The 22,710-nt window shown below is 41.3% G+C and overlaps 1 protein-coding gene across 5 annotated transcripts in view; it reads left to right on the top strand.

Annotated features, from left to right (window-relative positions):
• The window catches only part of MIB1 (MIB E3 ubiquitin protein ligase 1), a 102,349-nt gene that overhangs the window by 64,678 nt on the left and 14,961 nt on the right, over positions 1 to 22,710 (top strand). For 4 of the 5 annotated variants that reach the window (XR_006278888.1, XR_006278887.1, XM_038389536.2 and 1 more), the window contains exons 15-20: positions 6,224 to 6,385; positions 12,172 to 12,353; positions 14,701 to 14,893; positions 16,701 to 16,779; positions 18,786 to 18,899; positions 20,275 to 20,375. Coding sequence is in view for 3 of the 5 variants with exons in the window: in XM_038389536.2 (XP_038245464.1) it covers positions 6,224 to 6,385; positions 12,172 to 12,353; positions 14,701 to 14,893; positions 16,701 to 16,779; positions 18,786 to 18,899; positions 20,275 to 20,375 (831 nt within the window). In the remaining 2 variants the exon portion in view is untranslated. Of the gene's footprint in view, positions 1 to 6,223; positions 6,386 to 12,171; positions 12,354 to 14,700; positions 14,894 to 16,700; positions 16,780 to 18,785; positions 18,900 to 20,274; positions 20,428 to 22,710 lie in introns of all 5 variants that reach the window. The other variant, XM_043507997.1, reaches the window with a different exon arrangement.

Raw genomic sequence — 22,710 nt, 5'->3', positions numbered from 1 at the left:
GATAGATGTATGCACATGTTTAATTGCTCTGTTGATTTTGAGGCCATCATAACTTTCATATGGTGTAAAGATACATATCATGTAAAAAGGTAATAATTCTGAACAATTTTATGGAAACCGTTTAGAGATTCACCTTGTTAGCCTTCCTTTATTTCTGATATATTGCTTCTGTAGTATTGCACTGTTTACTTGTAGGATATCTCTCAAGTCTTAAAAAGCATGGTGTGGTTCTTCTGGCATGGTTTTTATCCCAGCTCCCCATCAAAATACAATCTGAAATTAAGTTTGTGCTGAAATAAAACAGAGAGCAATTGAATATAACTAAAATCCTAATTGGAATTGGAGTACAAAGCCTGGAAAATACAGAATGAAATGTGAATACTCTATTTAAATTACAGTAAAATAAAGTCCTCCAAGTGATTGTCCTTATGCATATTCCACTCGAGGCACACGTGCACTCCATGTGTGTGAGGCTACATCTACACTACAAACTAGAGGTGTGATTCCCAGTTCACATACACATTCTCGCATTAGTTCCCATCAAGCTAGCATGTGTACGCGATCTGTGAATCACATCTGTAGTTTGTAGCATAGATATAGCCTGAGCCTGGGAGATTTTTTCATCAGCATTATCCATTGGCTCATGCCTGTGCCCCCTGCTTCCCTGTCCTCTGAATTGAGATCATAATGGGTGGCACTGATCAATCACCTGTCCAGTTCCTTGGTATTGCCCACGGTACGAGAAGGAACCTCTTCATTGTCTGTAGCTTTACTAGCATTCCTGCTCTGATTTCTTTTTCTATAAAAATAGCTCCACCATTTGGAATACTTAGCATGCCCTAGATCTCGCCTTCAAGTGCTGCATGGCCTGCTTGGGTGGTCTTGGTTAGTGATTGCACAGTGGCTCTACCTTCCCTACCACTCCCCATCATCAGGATATCATATCTTCGATGACATGGCTGTGTATTCTGACCTGGATTCACCAATACACTCAGAACTGGTAATCACTAGGGATGTACCCACATCATTGGGCTGTCATTCTCCAGTACTGTTGGCCATTTGAGGCATTACTAGGCATCCGGTACCATTGGCTCCCCCTGTGGAATTCTGAGAACTTGCACTTCTCTGGTGAGCTTGAAACAAAGACATTGGCTACACTGGCCGTATTGTAGTGCAAGATTAGCCCTGAAAAAGGTTCCAGAGTATCTTGGGCACCCTCTCACTCTTACAGGTTCAGTAGTTGCAGTGGACACTACTTCAGACTTCATGGGTCCAGTCCTTGGGGTTTTCCAAGGAAATTCAAGCTATGGCAGAGCATTTCTCTTAAAGAGTGACGGTCTGCTCAGTGACAAAACGGATAAGTCACTGCATGTCCTTAAGGATTCTCATGCAACCCTTTGCTCCTTGGGTATACACGTGACAGCACTGCAGAGAAAATACTCCAAATCACCACCATTTAAACAGTACCCTGGTCCTCTGCCTTTTTACCACCAAAACCTTACAAGCCTCCCAGTAAGTGCCAGAGTGGGCAGTGCAGCTGAGAGAAGATCCTTCCATTGTTCTCTCCCCAGTCTTCAGCCACGGAACCCTGTTGATGGGACCCTCAAGAGCTACAAACAAAGTTCCCATATCACCCAGCATCCACACTCAATTCAGTGACTGTCTGGCCTGTTTCTCCCTGGTGACAAGTCCTAGAAATCATTGTCATCAGCTATACAGTAGAATTTCTGTCTATTCCTACCATAAAAACCCCCTTCCTCTCATCCCTCTTCATGAACTCGTCTCAAGAGAGGATGCTCAGACAGGAGGTAGACTCCCTGTTTCAGCTAGGAACTCTAGAGCTCCAGTGCCTCCTCAGCATAGGGGGAAGGTTTTTTATTCAAGGTATTTCCTCATCCCCAAAAGGATCGGAGACCGCATTCTAGAGACTGAAGTGTGTATGTTCATTTGCTGTTCAAGGTTCAGAATGATCATCTCTATAATCCCCGCTCAGAGCAAAGGTGACTGGATTGCAGCTCTTGATTGAAGGACTCCTATTTTCAGATAGACATTCACCCAGCACACAGGAGATTTACAATGGGCCTAGACCATTACCAGTGCAGAGTTCTTCCTTTCCGTTTTTGACAGGCCCTAGAGTTTTCAAGAAGGTGCTATCGGTGGTGACAGCTTACCTGCATTGCCAGTATTTCCCTACCTTGATGATTGGCTGGTTACAAGTTGATCATGCTGAGATATATGATCAACAACCCTATCATTTCTCAGCCTCTTTCAATCCTCAGGGCTCCAGGTAAAACAAGAAAAGTCCCTTTTAGTTGCTACACAAACTATAGACTATTGAAGCAACTTTGGATTTGATTACAGCCAGAGCATAGTTAGACCAGGACAGATTCCAAGCTGTGAGGGACCTCATCATCCAGCTTCGACTCAGCTCTCAGATGACAGTGATGCTGATGCTGCCTTCCCCTCTTAGGCCATTTGGCCTCCTGTAACTATATGATACCATTCATTAATTTTCCCACTCATGGAGCGTAGAATGCTTTGGATCATCCGTGTCCAGAGAGCCTGGTCTCCTGCCAATGTTGTAGCCTGCTCTATATTAAAACTATAATGTGGATGAGGTTGGAAGCCATGACATCACTCCAGTGTGTATGAGGTAGCCTGTGAGGTCTTGTCCATCCAGCTTTTGTTGGATCAAACATATCAAGCTGGCACGGATATAGACTCTGGCCAAGCCACCTGAGCCAGCTTTGAGTCACTTGGGAAGACGCTGGAGGGTGGTTGGTCCAACACCTGACATCGTTTTGTGTAACATAATGAAATCACCATGCGCCATTGCTGTTTCATGTTGAAAGCATCTAGCTGGCACATTTTTGTGTTTGTGGTGGCCTGGATTTCAGAGCTTTATAAAAGGACAGAAGCCACTGCTGCTTGATAGATGCGATCTTAGTCTGAGTTGATATGTGACGTTGATATGTGGCATTGACGCCATGGAGGCTTCCAAAGAGTCTGCATAACATCCACAGGCTTGCTGATTTGATATTTCATGTCAGCAAGGCAACCTCCCTTGGTGATAACAGAGCTAAGATACTCAATGAAATCAACTTCTACCCCTACCCATAATAATCAATGGACAAGAAGTCCATCAGCCACTTTTGTCAGTTCAGTCGTCTTCCAAGTAGACCAAGCCTACTTGCGTCTTCTATAAATATATTCAGGGCATTGAAGAGATTAGTTTGTGGAGATGTAAATATAGCTGAATCATCTGTGTATTCCAGGTCTGTTATGCAGAAGTCATGCAATATCAACTCTGATATGCAGCTAGTGACCCTCATTTGGTCAATAACTGTGTTGAACAGATCGGTACAGCCATGCACCCTTGATGGATGTTGTTGTTGTACTCAAACCAGTTGGACATCTCAGTGAACACAGATCTCACTTTCATGGTACATCTCTATGAGAAGGTTGAGGAGCTAGCTAGGCGCACCAGCAGCTTGCAGGCAGAGCCCAAGGGAGCAATGATCAACAGTCAGTCAGGCAGCTTTTCAGTCAATAAAGGCTATATGCATACCTTCTCTTTCCTGGGCCAAAATTCTTAGGCTTTTTCAACAGTTTGTCTAATGGTAAAAATCTGTTCTGTGGATGATTGGCCGGGCATAAACGCAGCTTGCTGTAGGTGGTGTAGATTCCTTATACCAGACTTAACATGCTCAAGAAGAACCAGCATGAACAGTTTGTTTGGAATGGAAAGCAAAGTGATGCTGTGGCAATTGGCACACTAGGGCATTGCCTTTTCCTTTCAAAAATGGGAGAATAATTTTCAGGGCTCCATCTTTTGGTGTTTTCAGGCATGCTTATGGACAGTTTACTCTCTGAGACTCTGTTGCCCAAGCTGTGTCTGCTCAATTTCCCAGTGTTCTGACATCCTTCACCTGGTAGGAAGACAGAGAAACTGTATGGATAGCGGTTCCCTTTGTACCCCATTCCAACCACAAAGAAGCTAATTATGGATGCCTCCCTACTGAATTGAGAATGCATCTGGACAAACTGTGGCTCAAGACGCTTGGTCCCAGTAAGAATCTAAGCTTCACATCAGTCTCCTCAAATTGCAAGCACTACACAAAGCCTGCAAAAGGTTCCTGCCCTTCATCCATGCCCTATACATTCAGATCATGTTGGACAGTATGACTACAGTATATTATATAACATACAGGGAGAAGCAAGGTCCACTCCTCTTTGCATAGAAGTGATCAAGCTCTGGAATAGGGGCAGCTGACTCCAGATCACCATTTTTGGCAGTGCACCTATCATAAATAATACACACTTTTGTGGACAGCCTCAGTTGGCACTTCCACAGAGACCACAAGCGTAAACTTCATGACTCAGTTGTACAGAGCATTGTCTGTCGGTGGGGATTCCCATCATGGGACCTCTTTGTGTCCCAAGAGAACAAGAAATACCCAGCCTACTGGTTGTGAGCAGTTCTGGGGCATAACTCCAGGGGGAACATTTTTCCTAGTGCAGTGTTCAGAGCTGCTCATGTATGATTTCCTCACCCATTTCTCTCTTGCTTTGATTTCTGAGAAAAATCAAGCAGGGTAAATCATTGATGGGCCAAGTGGCACCCTGTTTGCTGAGGCAGTTTTGTTTCACCGGCATCCTTTCAGATAGCTTCATATCTGTGCATATGAATCCATTTGTGTCTGGACCTTCTGACTCAGGACAAAAGAAATAGCTCCCATCCCAATCCTAGCATGCCTCAATCTAAAAGCCCAGTATTTGGATGAACAGCAAGCTTAGAGAGGTCATGTTCAGAGGTGTACAGTCCATCATCAATAATAGCAGAAAGTCTCTACAAGAAAGTGTTATGCTGCAAAATGGAATAAAATTTTATCTGGTCCCCACATCATCTGATATTTCCAAAGGGCTCACAGATTCCTATCATTCTGTGCTATCTCCTCTTTAAAATGACTGGGGTCTGTCTCACAGCTTGCTGCGAATGCACTTGGGAGTGATTTAATGTTTTCCATCCTCTAGTAGAAGGCCTTGCCAGAACCTCTCCTTGGGTACTGAAACTTATGCTGACTTACGATCTTGATCTCATATTGTCAGTGCTCATGAATCTTCCACTGGAATCTTTAGCCTCTTGCTCCTTTCTTCATCTGTCTATAAAGATGGCCTTTGTGACTGCAGTCCACTAGAAGAGTAAGTGATCTTGGGTGCCCTTATGGCAGACCCACTCTACACAGTTTTCTGTAAGGAGAAGACTTTTTCAGGCTGCACCCTGTATTCATTAGAAAGACTCTAAATTCCATTAAATCAGATCATAGCCTACCTGGTTTCTGCCCAAAACTTCATGCAACTGGAGAAGACAGGAAGTCTCATTCTTTGGATGCTCCTCATATAGAGGACAAACCCTTCAGGAAATCTCTGAAGCTTTTTATCTCCTTTATTAAACAGATTAAATGGGAAGCAATCTCCTCACAAAGACATTCTAAGTGGATTTCAGATTGCAGCTTGCTTTTGCTATAAACTGACAGTGAGAGCCCAGGCTACCTCAGTAGATTCTCTTTTGGGTGTTCCCCTTCTGGGCATCTGTAGTGTGGCAATATGGGCCTCTCTTGTACCTTTACTAGACGTTGTGCCCTGATACAAGCTTCGTCAGCAGACACATCCTTTGTCACAGTAGTCTTGCAGTTGTGATACAGCAGGGGTCCTGTGTCATCCTCTTCAATGAATACTGCTTGAGAGTCACCTCACGTGGAGTATACCCTGGGGCCCATGACATAGAGAAATTCTGGTTACTTATCTTATGGTAACTGGAGTTTGAGATGTGTAATCCGTCCATTACCCACCCTCCTTTCCCTCCACTTCAGATTCTTTCCTAAAGTGATTTGTCGTAGAGAAGGAACTAGAGAGGCGGTTGGTCCTTGCTGCCCTTGTGCCCTCAGTTCAGAGGTAGAGGGCACCAGCACAGACCATCAGACACTACTAATGTAAAGTCTTCCGTACTCAGGTGCATGGAGTGTGTTTGCACCTCAAGTGAAATACACATAGGGACAACATGACTTGATCAATTGCTGTAAGGTAAATAATCAGAATTTCTTTATCATTTTCAGGCCTTTTAGGGTAGTTAAAAGAACTGATTTTTCCATTGCATTTTTTTCCTTAAAATAATATTGGTAGTTTTCCTTGTGTTATCTAAATAAGATTCTTTCTCTTTCAGCTCTTAGTCCGTGCAGGTGCTAAACTGGATATTCAGGATAAAGATGGGGATACTCCCCTACATGAAGCCCTGAGGCATCATACTTTGTCACAGCTTCGCCAGCTCCAAGACATGCAAGATGTGGGCAAGGTAGATACTGCTTGGGAGCCATCAAAGAACACAGTAAATAAAATTCGTTTATTTATTACTTTCTTTCTTTCCCATATTTCTGTAGTCTAGTCTGAAGATTCTGTACTGTTGAACTGCTTGTTGTCAGCACAGATTTATTTAGAGACATTCTTCACCAAATTACGGGGCCATATTGAAATCAAATTGTTACATATGCATTTTTTTATGCTTACTCATTAACTCATCTGTTTTAAAGAAAAAGGTGTGTGCCCAAAAATATTATCAAAGACCTGTTTTTGGTAGTGAACTTGTATGAGTGCCAGGAATTTGGAAGAAATTATTTTTAATAGAAACAAATAAGCAGTAATACAGTACAAGATTAAGAATAAAATATGCTTTGATTTAACATTTTGCATGGCTTTGTTTGTAGCTTTCATGTATTATGTTTTGTGTTTTAGCTCTAAAACTTTGAGAACTTATGCAGGTTAATTGCGTTTAGCTGTAGCTTAATCACGTTACCTAGTAAGTTATATTTGTGTCCTGTCAAATTCATTTCAGAAGTCCATTCTGATGAGGCTGGTGTCAACTATGAAAAACAAGGATCAAAGTTAAATTGTTAATGCCCAAAAAACTAAGGATGGTCATGGATGTTGGGGAGAAGGGGAGAGAGATAAATAACGCAGCTACCTTATTGTGATAAAATTGCAGTTGCAAATGGAGAAATAGGAGAGATCTTTCTAAAGGCACGTCTTCACTGGCAATGTTAAAGCATTGCCGTGTGTAGTCGCAGCATAGTGCTGGGAGAGAGCTCGCACAGCGCTCTAAAAAAGCTATCTCCACAAGGGGAATAGGTACCAGCGCTGGGAGCGTTGTCTACACTGGCACTTTAGAGCGCTGAAACTTGCAACGCTCGGGGGTGTTTTTTCATACCCCTGAGCGAGAAAGTTGCAGTGCTGTAAAGTGCCAGTGTAGACAAGCCCTTAGACTGAACTGACATAACTTAGTACAAAGAATAATCACTATGCCTACTAGTGCTGTTATAATTAAGGCAAAGGAGGTTATTTAAATGAAACTTCTAATTGAGAGACTTACACTTCTTCCTGCTTAAAAAAATGACACACAATGCTTCTGTCTAGGGATGAATTTTTTTTAAATTATTTCTTAGACACATCTTTTAAAAAGTCACATGCTCTTGACTGATATATTGCCTCATTTTAGAAAAAATTTATAGACTAGTCCTTTTTGAATGTTAAGTGCTTTAGTGATTTTAAAAACAAATTATATTTTAAAATGATCATTTTGTTACCATTGGTTTGCTATTGTGTGTGTATATTTGTCATTGTGTGTACATTACATTTCAGGATTTTTTGCTTTTATTGCACTTGATGCATAAAATATTTCTACACATATTTGTAAAGTTACTGCTTAATAAATCACTGAGTGATGTGTAAACATGCCATAGTGTAATTATAGGGTGCCTCAGTCAAAATTTTTGACTCTTGTTTTAAATCATAACGTTACAATTTAGTTTTGCTTTGAAAAGCATTCTAGACAGTATAGTAGAACAATGTTTTTTCTCAGTGACTCTAGCTCAAACTTGCTAATTTAAAATTAAAAATAGTCGGCTTTTTTCACCATAGCCAGTTCTGCTAACTCACCTGGGATCTGAAAGTCGGGCGGAATTCTTTCTTGATCATGCAGCTTCACCTCTACTAATAAAGAATCTGTGGGACCAAACATACACCAATTGCAACCTCCTTCTCTTGATTGATTAAAGCAGAATTTCCCCCCTCAATTACTCCTGTAAACCCTGCTAAAATAAGCCAGACAAGATGATCGAATGGTGGCTGCTGGCCTAAACTCTTTTGAGTGAAGGTTACACAGGCCAGCACCCCGCTCATCCATCCCCATCAGCACTTGAACCCTGAAACTTCAGCATTTCAAGTTTAGACTTGAAATCAGACGAAGGTTTTTAACCATCAGAGGAGTGAAGTTTTGGAATAGCCTTCCAAGGGAAGCAGTGGGGGCAAAAGATCTATCTGGTTTTAAGATTCTACTTGATAAGTTTATGGAGGAGATGGTATGATGGGATAATGGGATTTTGGTAAGTAATTGATTTTTAAATATTCAGGGTAAATAGGCCAAATCCCCTGAGATGGGATATTAGATGGATGGGATCTGAGTTACCCAGGAAAGAATTTTCTGTAGTATGTGGCTGGTGAATCTTGCCGATATGCTCAGGGTTTAGCTGATCGCCATATTTGGGGTCGGGAAGGAATTTTCCTCCAGGGCAGATTGGAGAGGCCCTGGAGGTTTTTCGCCTTCCTCTGTAGCATGGGGCATGGTTGACTTGAGGGAGGCTTCTCTGCTCCTTGAAGTCTTTAGACCATGATTTGGGGACTTCAATAGCTCGGACATGGGTGAGGTTTTTCATAGGAGTGGGTGGGTGAGATTCTGTGGCCTGCACTGTGCAGGAGGTCAGACTAGATGATCAGAATGGTCCCTTCTGACCTTAGTATCTATGAATCTATGAATAGGGTTTTGTTGGTGTAAGATTGAATTTTACCTTGCAATTTGTTGCTACAGAAACCAGGAATAGAATTCATATATCACATTCATGTCTGTGTTAACTCTGCTGGGCTAACAGATGTAAACAGAAGTAAAAACTGTTTTCTGTCGCTAAAATATTTGATTCAAAATATACCAAAGGGTCAGATTTGCTGAGTAACAAAGTGCCAATTTTATGTAGCCATTTTTTACTGTAATTGCACATATTTCAGAGACAGTTTCATTTAAACAAAAGTTTTATAGGAAAAAAGGCAGCTATTCAAATCTGTAAATTCACTGTACATCATTAAAAAGTCAACATTTACTAATGTACCAACCTATATAAATAAGATAGGGATATAAGTGTTAACTCCGAAAATCATCTGTGTGATACTTAATAACTTGTTAATAGTAACCACTGTACAAGTAATAAAATGAAGTAAAATTGGATGCATCAAGCAGGCATACCTGTCAACATCAAAAAGTTATGAATAGGGCTATTAGGAAAAAAATACACATTCTTAACTCAGTTGAAGTATACTTGCCTGAATGTTTTATAGAAGGATTTGAAATATTATTTTTTAATAAATATTTACTGTTCTTCCTAAGTGATTGGCATATGTAAGGAAAAGTTGGAGTAGTATTACACAGAACTCTTCTTAAATAAGTGGGATAAAAGAACAATAAAAGGTCAGTTTCAGTTCTGTGGTCTGAAATGAACTTTGTGACAAGTTACTAAAAATGCTTTGTGTTTGAGAAGTTACATCTGAAGTAAGCATACAGTAAGCATGACACACATGAATGTTCTTTCTCAGATTCAGCACTGCATTGAATTGGTTTTTCAGTGACCATCTTTTCACTGTCAGCACCTGCATGAAATTGAAGCTTTTTTTTCCCTTTCTTTCTTTCTTGGCTACCAGTCTTCTCCTCATCTCAAGATTTCCTGGTTAAGTCATTCTTGAGAGAGGTTGGGTTGCCAAACTATTGTATTCCATAGTCTTCCAATTTCTTTGAGTTGTGTATGTCACTTGGAAGTAATATATTGTCAGAACAGAATTTAAGGTTTTGGTTTTTTTTTTTTAAATCTTGGTTGAAAGTTAAGCTCATAAATACATATTTAAACACCTAAATAAGTGGTGAACAACCAGCAGCAGCTCCCACTGAGGTCAGTCACGGATCTGGGCTTTTCCCACTTATATTTACATGTATCCTTTGTCACAAGAACTTTTGCATAACTAAAGGAAATATTTGGGAAGCATGCAGGATGTAGAGGAGACTGGTGCTTACATGCAAGGATTTTGTAATCTTGCTCGAATTGTCCACTTCATATGATGAGAGTAGTACCCATTTGAAAAGTCTAGCTAATGCATGCCTGGAAACTATCTTGAATCATTCTCAAAATATTGTTTGATATTGTTAATCCTGCAGAAATGTATCGTATCAAATCTAAGGAAACTATCTCAATTCCCCTCTGTTATTGCCTAAATAAGGCTAATATACAATAATGTACGTTACAATATCAAATAGTTTAGGTACAGCAGAAGGCTATTTTCTTATTTCCTCTACTGTTAAAAACCAGATTTAACTGTAAATTGTTTCAGTAACAAGCTTTTTTAGGTTCACAGTCTACCCTCATGAGCGTATATTGCTCCCATTCAAGTCTGTTACGTGCACGCATGTAAAATATATGCAAATTTTATTGTATTGTATTTTTAAGGAGTTTTAAGGCCATCTCATGAAGAATTTGCATTATATCTTTAAGTAGGATAGTAATATGAATACTGAACTTGGATTAAAACCTTTGAAAGAAGATTAATTGTAATCCCAGAATTTGGCCTTTTAAGTAGTAGTGTTTGCAACAACATTACATCCTCTCTCACATTAGGACAATGACCACTAAATGCTAACAGACAACATTAAGTTGCATAAAGTAGATCTGCATTTCTTGATTTTTTTCTGAGAAATCTGTTTTTTAGTAACTCCATTGTTAAAATCATCCAATAGCTGCTTTTTTTTTTTTTTTTTTTTGAATGTGGGCCATCAGACTTCTATAGCCCATACTACACAGTGAATCTAAGATTTAAAAGATCTTTGGAATATTTAGAATGAAAGGATGATTTCTTGCTACACTGTAGCACTGAGGTTAAATTAAAATTTTAAAGCTGTCAGTCCTTTGAGACTTCATTGTGACTTCAGTGTTGGTAAAATGGTGATCAAGATATGAAATATTACAACTGAATAAGCTATTGCAGAAGCAAGACTACAGTTACACTGGATGCTGTAAGCCTACTTTGAGGTAAAGGGTCTTGGTTTATTTTCCCCACATGATGCTGTGGCTAGCAAGTTCTTTTAAAAAAAAAAACAAAACAAAACACCAACACCCTTTTGATGTTCATGGAGCACATTCACCTATTTCTTTTCCCATTGCACATAGTGGAGGTTGTTAATGTGAAAAGTTTATTTTACTAAAAATAAGTGTTCCATAGCTGACTGTTTTATAATATAATATTGTTCTGTTATTGTATTAGTTAGAATAGCTACCTTCATGTTTTACTCAGTTCCCAATTTACTGATGTTTTATTCAATTCAAAATAAGTGTCACAGTAGAAAGGGAAATCACTTCCTCTTTCATTTCTTCTGTTTTTCTTCCTTGGTACTTGTGATGTCATCCTTCTAGTTCTCCACCTGTCCATAATCTTCCAGGATAGACATATTTTCAATGTTAAGTTTGTGTGTTGTTCTAGTTCCTACTCTGCAGATTTTAAATCTATAGAAGATCTTTATTATCGAAAGGCTGAAGTTTGCTTAAGATGGCGTAATGGATCCACACTCACATTAGATAAGGCCTTACATTCTTTCCCTTAACTGTTTGGTCAAAGCAGGATAATTAGAAAAACTAGTATAAAGAAAACTGACATGAATTATATGCTACCATTAAGATTTGTGACAGAGAGTTAGGGTTAAATTTGGAGAGCACTGGTTCTGTGACCTCAGAATACAGGTGCACAGAGATTATATTGTGTTTTGAATACTTGGATGTCATTGCCTTTAATGAATTAGTCTATGCAGGGAACTTATCTGGTTGAAAATTGGGTAATTGTACAATGATTTTCATCTTAGAACTGCAGATAAGCTAAAAATGCATGCTCAGATCTAATCAAACTACTATTTAGAAACTATATTCTTATATATGTGCACATGTTAAATGGTCTGTTTTCCTTGAGTAGTAAGACTATATTCTCAAGTATTTAAATAGAGAATCTCAAGTAAGTTGTCTATTTACTTTCTTTCAGTTAATAATGGGACTTGGTACCCAGGGAGCAGAGAAGAAGAGTGCAGCATCTATTGCCTGCTTTCTGGCAGCAAACGGAGCTGACCTCAGTATTCGTAATAAGAAGGGTCAGTCTCCTCTTGACCTCTGCCCTGATCCTAGCCTCTGCAAAGCATTGGCTAAATGTCACAAAGAAAAAGTCAGGTTTGTATATAAACACAATATGGAATTTCTGAGCATCCTCTTTTACAGGTCTTCATTTCCTTGGGATAGATCAATTGAAGTAGAGTAAATAAAACAAAAAGTCTCTTTTTCAAGTATTAATCATAATAGACTACTGAGAATCAAGATAAAAGTAAGTTATATTCTGCTGCATATGTCTTGAATGTTATATACAAAATAATTAGTTGAAACTGAGGTCAACGAATTAAGTACAAAATGAGCAGCTGTACAGAGCAAGCTTCCCTATTCTGCTTGAGGTATGCGCAGCATGTCCCTCCTCATCTTATAGAGTAATTCTATATCCATGCCCTTTCAGTGTTCTTTCTCTGTATCAAATATGATACTTAAAAATAGTGGGGCATGGAATTATGAAGTAGGCTATTTTCTAGGAAGTAGACTCTCTTCAATATTTTATGTATGCCATCAGCCACCCATTAAATAGTAAGTTTCCAGTTCCTGCTTGTCCAGGTTAGATTCACATTAGTGATTTAGAGGTCAAAGGCTCCTTTCATTAATTCTCAGATCCATATAGCCATCCCTGTTAACTTTTACATTTTTTATCTCCGTATTGTGATTTTTTAAATTTCTAAATAAAATGAAAAGGAAATTTCTTATCAATTGTCTGCCCGGTTTGGCAGGTATTTACTTCTCAGCTTTCCTGTCTGCATGAAACGTGAGTCATTTGGCTATTTTGTTTGTGCACAGGCACCTTTATTGGTGTAGTTAGCCCTCTGGAAGTAAAGTTTTGTTTAACATGTGCTCCCTCTGCTGGGTGTGCAGCAGCATAGAAAAAAAAAAAGTCCTAGTTCAGCTGTTCTCAAACTGTGGGACAGGACCCCAAAGTGGGTTGCAACCTACGTTCCCTTTCAGCCGCGCAGCTGCCTATTAAGCCCAGCGCAGGGGTTCAGGCACCCCTCTCCACCAGCCCCAGCTGCTGCTGCTGTAGGAGAGGCGCCCTGCCGCTTCGGCCATAGTGCCGAGGTGCTGCTGCTTGGGGAGAGTTGCCCCTCCCTGCTGACCCCAGCGCCGAGTTGCCCAGGCTGGGGGAGAGGGGCCTCTCCCTCAGCCTGACCCCAGCACCAAGCTGCTCCGGATTTGCTGTGGCTGGGAGAGAGGTGCTCTTCCGTCGGGCCAGCCCCAGTGCCGAGCTGTCCCAGACTTGCAATGGCTGGGGGAAAGGCGTCCCTCCCTCAGCCCGGCCCAGGTCTGCTGGAGCTGCAAGGGAGAGGAGCCCTTCCCTCAGCCAGCCCACCCTTACCAGAACTGCCGCAGCCAGGGAGAGGCACCTGTCCCCCGGCCCGAGCTACTGCACCGAGAGAGGGCTGGGGGGAGTCCTCTCTCTCCCCACCATAGCCCATGAGCAGCCTGCACCCCAAACACCTCATCCCCGACCCCACTCCAGAGCCTTCACCCCTAGCCAGAGTCCTCATCCCCTGCACTCAACCCTCTGCCCAGCCCTGAACCACCTCCAGAACCCCTCATCCTCAGCCCCTCCCCAGAGTCTGCACTCCCAGCCAGAGCCCTTACCTGACTCCAACCCTCTGCCCCAGCCTTGAGCCCCTTCCCACACTCCGAATCCCTTGGCCCCACCCCACCACATGAATTTTGTTATGTGCACCAATATGAAGGTGATGTCTCACATATCTCCATATGGGTTCACATAACAAAATTCATTCCGCACATAGACGTAAAAAATTAGAGGGAACATTGGTCGCAACCCCATTTTAAGGGAGTTGCCAGGGCTGGCTTAGATTTGCTGGGGCCCAAGACCCACCACCCGGGGCCAAAGCCTTAGGGCATCAGGGCTTAGGTTCCAGGCTCCCTGCTGGGGCTGAAGCCCTTGGGCTTCGACTTTGGCCTGCCTGCCCGGGGCAGTGGGGATCAGGCTTTGGCCACCCCACCCCGGATGCTGTTGATTGGGCCCCCAGGCCTACATAAATATTGACATAAAGATGGGAGTAGAAGTGTTCTCTCCTCATCCACTCTCTAGATGGTGACTCCAACCCACTGTTATCAACTTTTTTTTGCAGATTGATTTATCCAAGCATGTAGCTATGCTCCTGTCAGCCAGAAAATTGCGTTGCTTGTACCTCATGTAAAATTAGAACTGTAATCTCCATACTGATGACACTGACACCCAAATGCCTCAGCAGCTTTACATACAAGTTAACAGAAAGGGTGACACAATCTTTGCACAAACTAGAATGAATAATACACATAAGCAAATGACTCGGGGCTTGATGTACAGTATGATTTACAAAAGTGTTTTCAGAATATGCACAAGTTTGTAATGCTGACTTAAGCCTGACTGTGAGGTGGTTTTTTTTAGTGGACAGGTTGGCTCTCGAAGTCCTTCTATGATCAGCAATGACTCAGAAACTTTAGAAGAATGTATGGTGTGTTCAGATATGAAGAGAGATACGTTATTTGGCCCATGTGGACATATTGCTACTTGTTCCCTCTGCTCACCACGGGTCAAGAAATGCCTCATCTGTAAAGAGCAAGTCCAGTCCAGAACAAAGGTACTTAACACAATTTTTAATATTCCCCTTGTATTCTTCCTGCAGTTGTGATTTTTTGTGACAAGAAGAGACTGACTGTACTAACAAACTACACTGTCTCAGCTGCCATGGTTTCTCTCGCATGTCTAGTTTGTCAGTGGTTAGAGCAGAGTGCAGAATTTATCTGATATCGCTTCTTGTTGCACATGGCAAATGACAAAAGGTTAATGAGGACAGAGACAAGAATTATCTGTCTTAGGGAAGTGGCAGCAACTTTATTATAAGAATTCCGAAAGGTAGTAATCTTAAGGGGGGAGCCGCCACCACCCAAACTAGTCAGCAGTCTTCCACCTTTTCAGTGCTCAAATTCAGAGCATCCTGACACATCCAGGCCTACCAAGAATGTCTTGTACCATGGCCCCAACTCCATGGAGACCACTGCCTGAGGTATCTATCAGGCCTCATACAAATGCCTTGGTCTCCATGTAAATCGAACCTCCTTCTCCAGCAGAGTGTGGCTTACACTATATTTACATTAAAGGTGCATGACTTTTGTGGTGCTGGGAGCACCAACCAAATCCCCCCACCACCCCATAATTTTCTCTCTGTTGAGAGAAATGTAGCCCATGGTACCAGGATCAGCCACTGGATGTGTAGTCCTGTGAATTGAAGACAAAACAGTTATATTATGTGCTTGTGCAGTCACTTCAAAATCCAGAGGTACCTGCACAGTGCAAACCATGCAGTTGCTTCAAAGCCCAGGTGTGCCCCCGATAGCTGTAACTATAACCCCCTCCCCCCACATATGACATATAGCAAGCTACCTCATACAGAGTGTCAAATCGATAACATATGCCACTAGTAAGCCTGAAGGGGGGGGGAAGGGAGGAGAGGAGGGGCTTTAAAATGGTGGAGAGTGGTTCAGAAAAGCTTGCTTCCACCTCCTGTTGTCTCTGTGGGTGCCCTTCCCCCATCAGCCAGACAGCCCCACCACTTGTCACGCTGGGAGTTGATCAAAGGATGTCAGTGATTAGCTGGTGACCATCGTAGCCCAGATCCTACCTTCTGGCTCCACTCTGAAATCAGGACTGGCTCTCTTCTCTGATGGAGCAAGTCATTTTTTATTAAATAGACATTTTTCATAGTTTAGATTATACTTTAATTCAACTGAACCAGTTTCCCAAACTGGTCAGCAGAGAGATGGTGCTGGCTTTTTGTTTCCAGTTGCTAACTTGTGTTACGAAAGCAAAAAGTACACCAATTGCTTTACTTTTCTGCATAAGTAGTTGCTCAAGTTGTCACAAGAATGTTGTATGAATGGGAGGAGTGGTGGTCCAGGCATTCATGAATCAGTAGATGGGTGGTCTGTGTGACCATTTCTCTAAGATGTGGTCTACCCTTGAGAAAAGTTGAGAAATCCTGTGCTATACCACTTGGTTGGATTACAGCAGAAAGTCCTTCTAAACTAATTGAGCACCATACAGCCAAGAAGAATACATGTGTGTACCAGCCTGGTGGCCTTATTCTCCTAGCTGGTATGATTTATAATTCCTAGATAACCAGTAATGCAAAGAGCGTAAATATTGCTAGCTAGGACTTCTGGATACAGATATGGTAATCTCCCATTTAAAACCCACTTTTAGGTGGCGAATCAGCTCTGGTTTTTCTTCCTAAATAGTTTTGTTGTAGCTAACATGGTACTAAGCAGAGCTTGTTAAATTCCCTTTGCCCTGCTAAGAGGTGGAAGTAAGCAAATAGATATAAATTGAATAGATACAAAAAGGAAAGGAATCTTTCCCATGTTATTCCTTACTGTTCTTCTCTGCAGATTGAAGAATGCGTGGTGTGTTCAGACAAGAAAGCAGCAGTACTCTTCCAGCCTTGTGGTCACATGTGTGCTTGTGAGAGTAAGTAGCCTTGGCAGGTAATACTTTTCAAAATAATGATCATGCAACAAAAGATGTCTGTTAAAAATAGTCACTAAAAATTCTTTTAAAATGTTGACTTAATTGCAGGCTAGTCAAGTAAATTGACTTTGGTCTGGTAATCAGAGCTTTGATGTTACTTGGAATGCAATAAAACCACCTGCCTGTAATAAAGTTTAATTATTTGGAGGACAAATAACAGAACTGTAGCTGTTTAACTAGAAAATTGAGAGAGCAAATTTATTTCACCTACCTGCATTACTTTATTCTGACTAAGTTGTGGTAGTCTCAGAGTCCTGTTGTACATTTCTGTAAATAAATTAGCATTCATTTTTTTTGAGATCTTTAGAACACGTGATTCCTTTGTGACAGTTTTGTGAGGGCATCTAGTGGTGTAAATATAATTAAACTTTAATTGGTAAAGCAACCAAACAATTTTTTTAAAAGACATTTAGGACTAAACGTTCCATTAACACCACATACAAAGATTCCAGCAAGAGCTGTCTTTTTTTTCCCCAAGATTTACAATGGAGCATGTTTGCAAAGAATCTACTGCCACACAGATCACTCTGATGTGATGTGATGTGTATAGTACAGAAACAGATGCGGAAAAAGAAAGCACTTAAGGAGCCTCCAGAAACTGTCCCCCCTTTGTTTAATTAGATGAAGATGTAGTGATCATTTTGTCACCAGAACTTTCAAGAATTTTTGGGACATCTTGCTGAGGCTTTGCTGATGGTCAGTTGTCTGTAGAATAATGATTTGTTGACATTATGGAGTTACATAAGAGAGGGAACGTAGTCCTCCCCATAAACAGTGGCTTAATTGATCTTGCTAAGGAAATCTGGCATTATCTCTACTGCTTTGATGTGACTCAGGTCTGACATATTCACTACCTTCACAGCCATCCAGCTCCAGACTCTTTGCATTGTGTGCAGTGGAGAGAGCATGGGTGGGGGAAGAGAGCTTTTCGGTTAATTCCTCAGGAGATGGATAGCAAGAAGATAGATTACAATGGTGAAAGGTGTGATCATTGAAGTGCATGTTGCCAATGTCTGCTTTGTATTAGGTGGTGAAGGTTCTAAACATGGAAAAGTTTTTCCAGATTATTTCCTGTCACATTTGAGGAAGGAAAGTAAATCTGCTGAGTGAGAGGGTTAATGTGTGCCCCAGCACCCACTGAGAACTGTTTACAACTCTTACATTGGGTCCCAATACAGTGTTGCTGCAATCATGTGACATCATTCTCTTATAGAATTCCAACCTTTCTCCTGTAATGCAAGCAAAAGATATAGATTTACCTTTCAAAGGGTTTGATCTTTTGTGTAGTAATTACTGATGCCCATTTGCCCATTGGATGTAAGTGAATCAAGGGATATTTTTAGATAGAGGGAGAAAGTAGTGTTTTCCCATTCATAACCTTTTTTAAAAAGCTATACCAAAGAAAGTGTAAGTGGAAAATAGAAAAAATATTCCAGTACTGTTAATAAAGTCACTAAAACAACTGAATTAAAAACTGCCAGTCTGTCCTTAATTTTCACCATGGTTATCAAAGATCTCAGAAATGCACATGATCTTATATTTAAATTCTGCAGTACCATTGTAAAATAGAGGTAATTAAAGATGAGGTGGTATTTATTCCAAATTGTGGATTTCTTGCCCTTGAAAAAGAGTAAGTTTGCTTGCAGAAAAAAAATCTATAATTTCAAAATGCACTAAAATAAAAAGACAATATTGATTTTTGTAGGTCACATGCAGTGTATTGTTTATAGATTCTTTGCGTTCTAACTAACTTTTGAATAGGCTTTGTGCTTATTTTTACATTATTTTTTGCAAACACAGCCATTGGTGTTGTAAATACACTGTCATTTTATGTAGTATATTTGTGGATAGAATGAAATGAACTGATTAAACTCATGGATAGAAGCGCAGAAACAAGAATAAAGAGACTAGCAGGCTCCTGAGAGTAAATTCTCTGCTTTTCCCAGACTGTGCAAGCCTGATGAAGAAGTGTGTGCAGTGCCGGGCCGTGGTTGAGCGGAGAGTGCCTTTCATTATGTGTTGCGGAGGGAAAGGTACAGAAGATACCACTGATGACATTTGTGAGTGTTTTTCTTTTTTCTCTAATACTTCCATTCTCCTTTCATTGGGAAAAAAAAAAGGGGGATTGACCATATATCCCTCACATCGTCCGTTTGAAGGAAAGTTTTAAAGAAAGTAGTTTTGTGTCAGCGTTCCACCTACTGTTTGTCACTCGCTATATGGGAATGTGGTAGATGGTGGTGTAGCATAGACCATGTCTGAAAAGGGCTGTTTCAATATCCAAGAAGCATGATACCAGAAGCTGAAACATCATAAGTGTGTATATATGTCAGTGATGATTTGAACCCTTCTAGTTAACTTCCAGAACTTCATGGCCATATAGCTATGTGACACATGGAGCAAAGTCTAAGAATTGCCAGTTAATATAATTGAAATACACAAATAAACATATGCACATGGCCCCATACAAATAACAAATGTTAGCTTGACTTCTTGGCCTCTTTGACTAATCAGAGGAGTCCCAGTAGAATTGGTAAATAGAACATTTTGTCTAGAATAAAACAAATAATTTGTGATGTCAGAATAATTCAGTGAGTTCTGCCTTTTTCTGTTTGACTAGTTCTTAAACAGTTTATAATTTTCTTGAATTTATTAAATTATTCTGAGTTATTTCAAGTTACATGGATTTTTTTTGTATTGTGTGTCTGTGTGTGGTTCATTGTATACTTGAAATTTGAGCTGTTGGTTAATTTAAATTGGAATAGCTACATGATATATTTGATCCCTGACGGGATGAGCATAACTCAATCACATTTCCAATGTGATTCAAGTCAAAAAATTCAAAATTGCCTTTTGAAACTTTCCCCTTTAAACTTGCTGTTTCTGTCAGTAAACTTGTTTCCTGAACATTCACAAAGTGAACATGAACTAAGTGGAAACATAGCCAAACCAAGTTTGTTCAACAATTTGGACAAATATTTGCATGATATTTTTAGCAGTATTGATTCAGTCCCAGTCTGGAATTACCAAACAATGCAGCAATGTGGATAACTTGAAGTGTCTACCCTGGGATTTTTTGCCAAAGAATTTTCACCAGTGGAGCATCACTGGTGGGTAGCAACCATGAAGGCATTTGTGTAGACAGGTCTCCAGGTAGTTGCTAGCATTTTAACTGCCGTAGTGAGGGAAATATTTGTCAAAAACTGATGTAATTAAAGCTTCCCAGTAAATTCTTTTAGTTCAAGAATGGAATTCTAGTGAGTCATAATAAATATAATTTGATTATCAAAATATATTTGCTAGAAATGATGCTTCAATAATTCAGATAAATGGAAATAGTATTTTTGTAATTAGCAGACAAAAGTAATTATTCTTTGTTGCAAGTGCAGCATAACGTGTTCTAGGCTTTTAATATTACTCTCCTCTGCGTTATAGCAAGTGGAAACATTCCAGTTTTACAGAAAGACAAGGACAACACCAATGTCAATGCAGATGTACAGAAGCTGCAGCAGCAGTTACAAGACATAAAGGAACAGGTAAAAGTGCCACATGTTCCTTTATATTGAACACCAAAACAAAATAAGGGAAATCATAGAATCATAGAATCATAGAATATCAGGGTTGGAAGGGACCCCAGAAGGTCATCTAGTCCAACCCCCTGCTCAAAGCAGGACCAAGTCCCAGTTAAATCATCCCAGCCAGGGCTTTGTCAAGCCTGACCTTAAAAACCTCTAAGGAAGGAGATTCTACCACCTCCCTAGGTAACGCATTCCAGTGTTTCACCACCCTCTTAGTGAAAAAGTTTTTCCTAATATCCAATCTAAACCTCCCCCATTGCAACTTGAGACCATTACTCCTCGTTCTGTCATCTGCTACCATTGAGAACAGTCTAGAGCCATCCTCTTTGAAACCCCCTTTCAGGTAGTTGAAAGCAGCTATCAAATCCCCCCTCATTCTTCTCTTCTGCAGACTAAACAATCCCAGCTCCCTCAGCCTCTCCTCATAAGTCATGTGCTCTAGACCCCTAATCATTTTCGTTGCCCTTCGTTGTACTCTTTCCAATTTATCCACATCCTTCCTGTAGTGTGGGGCCCAAAACTGGACACAGTACTCCAGATGAGGCCTCACCAGTGTCGAATAGAGGGGAACGATCACGTCCCTCGATCTGCTCGCTATGCCCCTACTTATACATCCCAAAATGCCATTGGCCTTCTTGGCAACAAGGGCACACTGCTGACTCATATCCAGCTTCTCGTCCACTGTCACCCCTAGGTCCTTTTCCGCAGAACTGCTGCCGAGCCATTCGGTCCCTAGTCTGTAGCGGTGCATTGGATTCTTCCATCCTAAGTGCAGGACCCTGCACTTATCCTTATTGAACCTCATTAGATTTCTTTTGGCCCAATCCTCCAATTTGTCTAGGTCCTTCTGTATCCTATCCCTCCCCTCCAGCGTATCTACCACTCCTCCCAGTTTAGTATCATCCGCAAATTTGCTGAGAGTGCAATCCACACCATCCTCCAGATCATTTATGAAGATATTGAACAAAACGGGCCCCAGGACCGACCCCTGGGGCACTCCACTTGACACCGGCTGCCAACTAGACATGGAGCCATTGATCACTACCCGTTGAGCCCGACAATCTAGCCAGCTTTCTACCCACCTTATAGTGCATTCATCCAGCCCATACTTCCTTAACTTGCTGACAAGAATGCTGTGGGAGACCGTGTCAAAAGCTTTGCTAAAGTCAAGAAACAATACATCCACTGCTTTCCCTTCATCCACAGAACCAGTAATCTCATCATAAAAGGCGATTAGATTAGTCAGGCATGACCTTCCCTTGGTGAATCCATGCTGACTGTTCCTGATCACTTTCCTCTCCTCTAAGTGCTTCAGGATTGATTCTTTGAGGACCTGCTCCATGATTTTTCCAGGGACTGAGGTGAGGCTGACCGGCCTGTAGTTCCCAGGATCCTCCTTCTTCCCTTTTTTAAAGATGGGCACTACATTAGCCTTTTTCCAGTCATCCGGGACTTCCCCCGTTCGCCACGAGTTTTCAAAGATAATGGCCAAGGGCTCTGCAATCACAGCCGCCAATTCCTTCAGCACTCTCGGATGCAATTCGTCCGGCCCCATGGACTTGTGCACGTCCAGCTTTTCTAAATAGTCCCTAACCACCTCTATCTCTACAGAGGGCTGGCCATCTCTTCCCCATTTTGTGTTGCCCAGCACAGCAGTCTGGGAGCTGACCTTGTTAGTGAAAACAGAGGCAAAAAAAGCATTGAGTACATTAGCTTTTTCCACATCCTCTGTCACTAGCTTGCCGCCCTCATTCAGTAAGGGGCCCACACTTTCCTTGGCTTTCTTCTTGTTGCCAACATACCTGAAGAAACCCTTCTTGTTACTCTTGACATCTCTTGCTAGCTGCAGCTCCAGGTGCGATTTGGCCCTCCTGATATCTTTCCTACATGCCCGAGCAATATTTTTATACTCTTCCCTGGTCATATGTCCAAGCTTCCACTTCTTGTAAGCTTCTTTTTTATGTTTAAGATCCGCTAGGATTTCACCATTAAGCCAAGCTGGTCGCCTGCCATATTTACTATTCTTTCGACTCATCGGGATGGTTTGTCCCTGTAACCTCAACAGGGATTCCTTGAAATACAGCCAGCTCTCCTGGACTCCCTTCCCTTTCATGTTAGTCCCCCAGGGGATCCTGGCCATCTGTTCCCTGAGGGAGTCAAAGTCTGCTTTCCTGAAGTCCAGGGTCCGTATCCTGCTGCTTACCTTTCTTCCCTGCGTCAGGATCCTGAACTCAACCAACTCATGGTCACTGCCTCCCAGATTCCCATCCACTTTTGCTTCCCCCACTAATTC

This window comes from Dermochelys coriacea, chromosome 2, assembly GCF_009764565.3.
Source record: "Dermochelys coriacea isolate rDerCor1 chromosome 2, rDerCor1.pri.v4, whole genome shotgun sequence".
In the NCBI taxonomy this organism is placed as follows: domain Eukaryota; kingdom Metazoa; phylum Chordata; order Testudines; family Dermochelyidae; genus Dermochelys; species Dermochelys coriacea.
The sequence above is the reverse complement of the archived record's forward strand: the minus strand, read 5'-3'. Positions and strand labels throughout refer to the sequence as shown.